The sequence below is a fragment of the Dromiciops gliroides genome, chromosome 6 (genome assembly GCF_019393635.1).
Source record: "Dromiciops gliroides isolate mDroGli1 chromosome 6, mDroGli1.pri, whole genome shotgun sequence".
Classification (NCBI taxonomy): Eukaryota; Metazoa; Chordata; class Mammalia; order Microbiotheria; family Microbiotheriidae; genus Dromiciops; species Dromiciops gliroides.
The window spans coordinates 22961346-22971326 of NC_057866.1; the positions used below are offsets into that span (position 1 = coordinate 22961346).

Consider the following 9981-nt stretch of genomic DNA (forward strand, 5'->3'; position numbering starts at 1 on the left):
CCCTCTCCCAGGGTTAAGATGCTCTTCAGTGACAGATGCTAAGAGGAAAAATGTTGGGCATACGGGCCCTCAATATATGTGGAATTTTTTTAGCCCCTATGTAGTAAAAGATAAAATCCATTGAGAACTGAGGCTGCACTTAGCTTCTGTTGTAGCACGAACAGTTTTTTGAGACTGGAGCAAAAGGAAGTAGAACAAAAAGATGGTTATCCATCCTTTGTCACATTTCTGGAGGCGCAGGATGTCTTTCTGCCTATTATGGGTTATAGCCCTTAGGGTCCAGTGAATGCATTTCTTTATTCTGTAATGAGCAGCAGAGTCTTAAGAGTTCTTTCCAGTCCCCCTACTTCATTCATGAACTGGTACTTCTTGGGAAGCCTTAGTTTTTCCTGCTTCAGCCATGACCTGTCTGTGAAATTCCTTGAGAATCTCTACCTGCCGTGGTCGGATGTGGATGTGGGAACGGATCTTGGCAATAGCTTTTACGGCCTCCTCTGGACTCCAGTTATATGCCTGTAGTAAAAGGGAAGTGAGAAAGGCATGAAGGAAGGGAGGAGTGTCTCTGCCTAAGCCCAAAGATAAGTTGCTAAGGAACTAGGGACTACTTTTCTCGTTATTTTGAATTGAACTTATCTAGTAGTACTTTATGTCGAAGCCTTTTCTATGCTCACAGTTTGAAGATGGCCTTGAATTTTTCCTGGGAGGTAAGCAGTCATTGTCTCCCATTTTATAAATTTGGTCTTGCTTTAACAAGTCTCCATAGGCTAGTAGTGCTGTAAAGCAAAGTAATGTACCCTAGTCATGGAGAGGAACCAGCTCTTTCCAAAATGAGGGACAGAGTTTCAAGAACAGCCAGGCAAGACAGGAAATGTTTCTGTGCAATTCCTCAAGGCAATCAAAAATGGCTCCTGTTTCTGCCATTGCTTTATATGGAGGCCGTTGTGTTAGATCAGAAATGGAGAGAGCCAGCATCCCTTGGAAGTCCTTGCCTGCTAGTTCAGGTCTTCTTAAGGGCCTATATTGTCATTCTCCTGAAACTCTTGAGCAGAAGGCATCACTCCCACCTACAGCTGATTGGCAGCACCAAAAGGAAACTCTGCTTGCACTCACTGTTGCCTTGAAAGCATTGCTGTCTGTCTTCTGAAGCTCTGTGCTCCATCAGTTAATTACATTGAAACACATGTATTCATTGAATAATCATTTGTTAAGTGACTTCTATGTGCAGACCACTAGTAGGTGCTAGGAGAGATACAAAGAGAGTTAGAAATCCTCAGAACTTCCCACCGACTACTTGGTAAAAGACACCTGAAGTTAGTTATAAGGGATGAGCTGTTCACCCAGCTGTGCTAGATTTCTGACTATCACCTCCTCTCCAGTGGCTCCCATCTTTTGCCACCGTGGTCTATGATGATAACTATCATTAGTAGTAGTAGACCAGTTTTGAAGAGTGGGTTTGTACTGAACTCTGTCCAATCTCATACCTGTATCAGATAGGCTGCCACCATGGTGGCACTTCTGGAGCGGCCAGCCTTGCAATGAATATAGACACTTTTTTCCAGTTCTTTGTACTTTAGTGTGAACTGGACACCTTTCTTTAGGTTTTCCAAAGTTGGGACTCCAGTCATATCCACCGTGCTGAGACGCAATTGTTCTACTCCAACTGTTTTCCATTCCTGGAACCAATTCCACCAGGAGAAAAAGAAAATGAAACTGTGGGTGGGAAGAAGTTAACGTGCTAGACTCAGCAGAAGAAGAGAAGATAATGAAACACAGTGTGTTTGTCGTGAGGGTGAACATGTTAGATTCAGCAGAACAAAACATGATAATCACCAGAGTTCACTCTAATATCATCTCCATAAAATGTAACATTCCTTTAACACAAGCCTTCTGCATAAAGGTCTCCAAAATGGCTGATCCTGTGGCGTTAATATTTAATGAAAGATAAGTTGCTCTTTTAACAGTGGAAATATTTTAAAGATTTAACACAATCTTTTTTTAATGGCTCTCTTGGCTATTTTAAATTTTCTGTCACAGAATTTTCCACTACAGAATATCTAACAGCAGTAGAGTTGTGTAGTTCTGTTTTTGGATCATCCTGGCCCCCTGAGCTTGGGTTTATGGGACTATTGCACAGATTCTCTAAGCCTGGATGTAAGAATTCCCACAGGACTTTGGGGGGGGGGGGCAGAGAGGGGTAAGAAAAAGGAAGAGTGCATAAACTAGGAAACTGACTTTTCAAGTTAAAATCAACACACCAGTCTTTGCATATTCTTACTTGAAAGACAGAAAAGATGCAAACAGGAAGGGCTTTTATGGTATCTTGTCTATTTTATTCTTGCTTTAAGACTTCTGATTGTGCAGTGTATACTTAGGTCTCATTCCTACTTGGAAAACCTTAAAACATGAATAATGGCCATAGTTTTAAAACTTTTATTAAATGAATATAAAGCCATAAATACAATGTTATTTTGGACAGCGATTTTAGAAAATACTCGTATTCGTGTTCCATAGGGTAATCATAGTTTTTTCCAAATCTGAACTTGGCAAAGCTAATCAGGGCACATTCTGCAGAAATGGTATGTCCCTCACTTGCCCTACAGCTGACTGGACTAATACATATTTTAAAGTCTGGTTAATTAACTCTGAGGCAAATGGCTCTTTAAGAAGTCCAAAAAGATCTCAGAACATTAAAAAATGTGCTTTAAAGTTACTCAGGTCTTTTAAAAGAAATCGCTTTCCCTAAGGAATAAGGAAGCCAGAAAGAACTTTAGATTGTCATTATGCTCATGTTAAGCACTCCCTGAATGGGTAGCCCAACCAAGGCTCTCTAGCATCTCTGATTTAATATGTTCTCCCAAAAATGGTAGGGAGTGGGTTATCATGTTACCACTTTATTATCATGAATGCATGTTTCTATAGTATAGGATCTACAGAAAATCTGTGTAGAATCTTCAAATTTCCTAGTAATTTGGGTTGAAGAGATGATAGAAACAATCTGTAATCTGTCTTGTAAGAATGGTGATTCTTCTTTGAACAGCTGGCATGGACCTAAGTTTTGTTTAACAAAGGGCCTAGTTTATCAAACAGTGCCAATTTCATTTGTCACAGGATCTGAAATAATATTACATTATGTATAACTCTGGAATAAATGTGGTCATTTTAAATTGTAATAAATTTGCTTTCAAAATGCCATTTCCAGGGGGCAGCTAGGTGGCGCAGTGGATAGAGCATCAGCTCTGGATTCAGGAGGACCTAAGTTCAAATGTGTCCTCAGACACTTGACACGAACTAGCTCTGTGACCCTGGGCAAGTCACTTGACCCTCATTGCCCTGCGCAAAAATAAATAAATAAATAAATAAATAAGGGAACAAGGACTTCAAGAAGACCCTTGATTTTTGTAAGGTAGAAGAAATATCTCTATGGTCCAAGGTCAATAGACTATTCAATTTCCCACAGTTGTGTGGAGTCCTATGGCCCTAAGCAGTCTCCAGAACCTGTAGATGTTCCTTCAGCCTGCTTTTTTTCTACCTCAACGTCTGAAAAACATTTTCAGGGTCCTAAGTGCAAATTGGGGGACAACTGTACTTAGCACATTTGGTGGGATTTATTTCCTCAAGCCCTCACCTCATAAGTGTTGCACAGGAACCTCGTCTCATATTCTTCATTCATGGTGATCACTGCCCTGACATTCTCCTCCTCTACCAGCTGTAGAAAAAAAAAAAGGAAACCAAAGACATTTTTCAAATTTTCCTCCAGTATTTTATCTAACTTTTTGGGGGTCTCATACTATATTTTACCATGTGTGACTCTTTATTAGGAAGATTATTGAATTTAGAGCAGTAAGGGGTCACTTAGTCCAGGGCTTCTTAAACTTTTTTCCACTTGGGACCCTTTTTTGACTGAGAAATTTTATGAGACCCCAGGTACATAAGTAAATAAGACAGGTATACGTAACTTTTTACATATGGGGACCCACAGTTTAAGAAGTTAGGACCTATGGAAAGGATGTGATTGGTCCAAGATTATAATGTTTAAGTAGTCAAAACTGAAAGCCTCATTCCCTGACTCCAAATCTGCTGTTCTCTCCCTGCACACCAGATCGCTTCTTCTAAACATTCATCTCTATGCCCAGCTCAAGCACTTGGCCTTGCCCACAGTAAAGGGTTAATAAATGTTAAGAGAATTTGATTTCGGTGTGATCTCATAGGTTATTTAGTACACCTCAGACCTGAAGAAATGTACTTGACAAGTAAATGTTCTTCCAAGAAGAGCACAGAGAAGGGCACCCATTACTTCAGGAAGTTGATAGTTTCACTTTGGACAGCTCTCAGGAAAGTTTAGCTGATTTCGCAGTAGAACGTAAAACTCCGTAAGGACAGGGACTCTTCTCCCACCCCCATTTTGTCTACGTCCCCAGTGCCTTGCACAAGCAGGTACTTGATAAACTACTCAATCTACTGGTGGCAATCCCAGGTGCCAAATGGGATTAGGGGTTCAAATCCCAGCTCTGCTACTTAAATACCTGTTTGACCTTTAGCACTAGACTCCCTGGGGGCAGGGACTAGATGTCTCTTTTGTATGTGCATTTCCAGTCCCTAGCACAGAACCTGGCCTACAGTCAACTTCTTAACAGATTTGTTGACTGATCCGGGATAAATCATTCCCCTCTTCTTGGTTTCTAAAAAATGAGGGCAGGTCTCCTTGGGAAAGTGTACGGATAGGATGAAGTCCTAAATACAAATGGACGTCGGAGACCGCCCCAGATTGACTCGGCGTCTCAGAACGAGGGTTGGACTAGATGACCTTTAGGGTCCCTTCCAGCCACGAGGGCCCAGGATTAAGCCCATGATCTCCTAGACCCATCCTCCTCCCGATCTGGGCCCGCCAGCACCAAGTGGTGGAGGCCCAGGCCAGCTCAGGCCCCGGTGGTCCTGTTCCCCGACTCTACGCCGGCTCCCAGCTCGCGAGCCGGGGGCGGGAAGAGGACAAGGAGTAGACTGGGGCCAGGCCGCGCTCCCCTCCGGCCCCTCCCTCTGTTACCCCCCCCCCCCCCCCCCCCCGCGCACCCGGCGCGTGAGGCTGCGCAGCAGCAGCGGAGCCCGGGCAGCCGGGTGCGGAGGCTGGAGGGGAGGCCGGGCCGCGCTCCCTCCGCCCCCTCCCTCTGTCACCCCCCCCCCCACCCCGCTCACCCGGCGCGTGAGGCTGCGCAGCGGCAGTGCGCCCAGCAGCACGGTCTTGTCGATGCGGTGGTACCATTCGCGGTGCCCGGGTCCCGACACCTTGTCGCGCACCAGCGTGTACAGCAGCGTCGGGTAGAAGAGGATCCGCGCCAGGCCAGCGCCCAGCACCGTCGAGGCCGCCATGCCGGTGCGGCCCCAGCGCGAGGAGTGCGGGTTCTGGCTAGAGTTGGGATCCGGGCTCAGGCTCCTCTGCTTGAGATCCCGGTTCTGACTCCGGTACCGGCCTCTTCTACAGACCCAGCTAGACCTCGACCCCCGCTCCTCTTGAGCCGCCTCCCCGCTAAACCCCGAGCTGCCCGATGACGTGCCCGGTAGCAACGACAGCAGACTAGGCGGCTGCGAGCCCTCCGAGTCGGTGGCCGTGCCTAAGACCAGCCTCTGTAGGGGCAAGGAGGCGGCCCCGGAGGGGAGCGAGGGGGAGGGCACCGGCGGCATGGGGGCGGGTCCCGAAAAAAAAGGAACGGACCCGCCCCCCCCGCGGCCGCGCGTCGGCTTCGGCCAATGGGGAGGCCCGCCGGGAGAGCCCGAGGGACACAGGCAGACCCACGGGCCAATAGAGAGGAAGAAAGGCGGGGCACTAAATGAAACAGAGAAACTGAAGGCAGAAATAAGGAGAGGAAGCAGAGCGAGAAGAGGTGAGGGGTGGGACCTGCCTGCCACTCACTTTTTCGTGGTCACGCGGATTTTCCGGAAGGTTTTCTTTAAGGGAGGCACATGCAGGGGGGTGGGACCTCCGCTCGTACTTTTAACGCTTATTGCCCATTGGAAGCTTCCACCCTTAGCTGCTGGTTTTCCTCTCTGTGGCCAGACACAGCCGGCATGCTTTTCTTCCACTTGAGAACTGTTCAGACACTTAAAGATTTATTTGATCTCCCCTCTGGGGAGAAGCAAAGACTAGCTCTAGGCCAAGCCCCAGTTCCTTCAGCAGGATTTCTGGTTATCCTCCTCTGGGGCACTCTTTAGCTATCACCATCCCACCTAAAATTGTGATGAACAGAAAGACAAGCACAGAGAGAAACCATAAGAGACAAAGGACCTTTTCAGTAAACCTATGTGCAAGCCACACACCTTCTCTACACAAGGCACGAGCTGGGTGCAGGAAACGCAGAGAGGAAAACAAAATGACCCATGGCCCGACCTCAGAGAGCTTACATTTTAGCGGGGTGTGGTATGTTAGGGACTGGGGACGGAGGTAGGAGAGATCCGAAAAGGTGCCCCGAAAATCCGACAGTTCTTGCACACAGGACAGGCTTCATTAATGTTTGTTGCATCTTTTTGAAGAACAAAAACTCAAACTTGTTTTTATCTTTTAAAAACGTTTTTAATTGAAGCTTCTCTTAATGAATATTCACCAGTAGGAATAAAAATGAAAGAGAAACTACCAATAAGCACTTGTTAATTGCCAACTACATGCCTGACACTGGGGATGCAAAAACAGTAAAACAGTCCTGGTCCAAAAGGGGCTTATGTTCTATCGAAGGAGCTGAGACACCAAATAAATAGAAGGGCAAAGAAAGAGAACTATCAATCAATCCGTGAGCATTTATTAAAAACCTACTGCGTACTAGAGATACAAGTACAAAGAATGGAACAATCACTACACAAAAGCTTTCTTCCTCACAGCTGAAGTGATGAGGGAAGCCTTTTCCAAGAAATGGCTCTTGACCCGAGTTACGAAGGAAAAAAGGGATTAGAGAAATAAAGACTTGAGCAAAAGAAAAAAAATGCAAATGACTGTACATTTCTGTGAACTTATTTCTCTAAAAACATAAACTTATAAAACTGAGAAAAGGGATTAATCACACTTATAATAGTGCCCCATCATTTTGAACAGGAGTTAAACAAATAAGTTCCTAAACTTGTATGCAACATTCTGTTAGCTTTCTGGAGTTCAAATGCGCTCTCTTAAAAGCTTAAGGGGTGGGGGGGGGGGGGGCAGCTAGGTGGCGAAGTGGATAGAGCAGAGACCCTGGAGTCAGGAGGACCTGAGTTCAAATCCAGCCTCAGACACTTGACACTTACTAGCTGTGTGACCCTGGGCAAATCACTTAACCCTCACTGCCCTGCAAAAAAAGAAAAGAAAAAAAGCTTATTACCTATGAGGTCTTGAATGAGTCATATTACCTCTGTGAACCTTGGTTTCCACACCAATAAATTGAGGGGGGGGACCTTAACTTTACTAAATGGGCCACGAGTCCCTTCCAGATGCATATCTATAGTCTTATGATTCAGCTCCTTTTTGAGGCAGTCCCTGAATAAAGGGAGTGTGCCGATTGTGTCCCACAATTGCACAATATTAAATGGACCAGCACTTTAAGGATTCCAACCCCATGAGCCCACCTACCTTAGGTTTAGCAATCTTCTCATTTTGAATCCTAGAATTTGTCCCTAGAAGAGACTTTAGAAATCCTCTAGTTGGGGCAGCTATTTGGCGCAGCGGCCCTGGAGTCAGGAGTACCTGACTTCAAATGCGGCCTCAGACACTTAACACTTACTAAGTCGTGCTTTAGTTAATTAAAGCAAATGCTCAATTTCAGTTAGAGGCTAATGAAGATTGAGATGAAATTTTTTTTTTTTCACATCCAAATTCACAGATCTCCTGAAAGCTAGCCAATGACCTCTTTGGGGGACTGCAGGTTATCTTTAACCCCATTTATTATCTTCCCCATTTGTGATCCAGTCCCATTATTTTATAGGTGAGGACAACCAATACCTCCTGCTCGGGAAGCTGAAGGTGGCAGTCAGGACTGAATGAGAGTGGAAAGTTAGCAGTGAGGTTCTTATAAATTACTGAGTAACAGCCCACAACTGTTTCCCCCTCCCAGTGAGAAGAAACAAAGTCTGAACACGTACAAGTCCGCATGCTCAGCTCTCCACCTGTCTTTCTTTACCAAGCTACCACTGGCCTTGCAAACTCCTCTTGTTGTGGTCTCTTCCCCAGAAGACCTTGCCAACCCCCTGACCACGGGAGGCCGGCTGCCATCACTGTTCTGTCCATTGCTCTCTGCCAAGGAACTGCAACAGGAAAACTCACCAGAACTCTCTCCTGGATGAGCCCTTTCTTCTGAGTTGAATGCTGGCATTTTAAAGGTGGTTGCAGAAGCTGGGAAAATGGTTGCAATGAATCCCGCAAAATGGTTGCCTAGAAGACTGGCTAAGGAGGAGGAGCTGTTCTCTCCTAACACAAACCCCTCCCCATCCATGGACCCTCCCACCACCTCCCCAGCCCTCCGTTTTCTCCACCTCCTGATTGCTTGTGTGTGTGTTGCACGTGTTAACCATGTAACATTTTATTTTTTTCCTCCCTGGCCCCCAAGTTCCATAAATGAACCTTTGGTGACTGGCTGGTTGGTGTCTTTCTTTCTCTTCCTCCAACAAGGTGATCCTTTCTATTGGCTCTCATAATAGACTCATCGTAAGGAACCTCCTGCCCCGGGGCTCCTGCGTCCCCTCTATTAACTAGCTTTGTCTGGTTATGGGAAAAACATTAGTTTTGTTGAATTGTTAAAGTCTTTGGGAATGCGAGGGCAATTCATCCTTGCCTACGTTCTCCCAGTATTCTTCTTCCCTGTGGCAAAAGAGGAACAAATGCGGGCGGGGGGGGGGGGGGAAAGGGGGGAGACAACCAATTATTTCGTCATTTTGAAATATCTAGATCTGGCCAGTAAACGTGTTATTTGTTTATTATCTGCTCCCCTAGGCAAGATCTGCACAGGAACCCTGACTATTTACAAGTGAGCCTATCTGTAAATGAGCATTAACGAGGACTCATCACCCTGTAAAATGAAGAGAAAGGCAACACCCTATATAGAAAACCAAAGAGGGCTCTTTGGGCTATGGTGATTCAATCCAAATCCAGCAAATATTTATGAAGGGTCTACTATGTATAAGGTACTATGCTACATACTGGATGTATAAAAACAAAACAGGGGCGGCTAGGTGGCGCAGTGGATAAAGCGCCGGCCCTGGATTCAGGAGTACCTGAGTTCAAATCCGGCCTCAGACACTTGACTTACTAGCTGTGTGACCCTGGGCAAGTCACTTAACCCCCATTGCCCAGCAAAAAAAAAAATAAACAAATAAAAACAAAACAAAAAAAAATAAGGGAGAGAAACTGTCCCTGTTTGAGGAGCTTAGATTTTGGGGAAGGAGGAGCAGAGATATAGAACATAAGTATATCTATTTACATATATACTTGTATGTGTGCATTTAATATATTTGTGTACACATGCATTAAATATATTACATTGTACATATGTATGTGGTTATTTAAGAAGGGTGAGGGCAGGGAGAAGGGGGGGGGGGCCGGGAACACAAGAACTGAACTTTGAAGGAGCCAAGGATTCTAAGAAGAAAAAAAAGGTAGAGCAGATGCATTCCAGCCAAAAGAGAAAAGTCTACATAAAGGTGTGGAGGTGGGAGATGCATACAAAGTTTAGGGACCAGCTTAATACACCAGTTTGACTGGGACACAGTAAATGAAAAGGAGTCATGGGAAACCAGCCTGGCAGAGTAGGACAGAGCTAGATTGCGAAGGATTTTAATGCCAAGCAGAATTTAATGCCAAGCAGAATTTGGGGTTTTATCCCATGAAATAGACATAACATGAAATAATAAATGTGTTATGATAATAACCATAACTATTTTATGTGTTATATAATAATGGTAAAATACAACACAATAGAGAGCCACTGAAGTTTTTTTGGGGGGGGCAAGGAAGTCACATGATCAAACTAGTAC

At 45.2% G+C, this 9981-nt stretch overlaps 1 protein-coding gene across 1 annotated transcript; it reads right to left on the minus strand.

Annotated features, from left to right (window-relative positions):
* Positions 1 to 278: 278 nt before the first annotated feature.
* Positions 279 to 8426, minus strand: PTPMT1 (protein tyrosine phosphatase mitochondrial 1). Its single transcript, XM_043971249.1, has 6 exons — positions 8276 to 8426; positions 7264 to 7304; positions 5191 to 6219; positions 3626 to 3706; positions 1482 to 1673; positions 279 to 513 (listed from the first exon to the last, which is right to left on the minus strand). The coding sequence occupies exons 3-6, from the start codon at positions 5674 to 5676 to the stop codon at positions 349 to 351; spliced, it is 924 nt and encodes a 307-aa protein (XP_043827184.1). The 5' UTR covers positions 5677 to 6219; positions 7264 to 7304; positions 8276 to 8426; the 3' UTR covers positions 279 to 348.
* Between the last annotated feature and the right edge of the window lie 1555 nt (positions 8427 to 9981).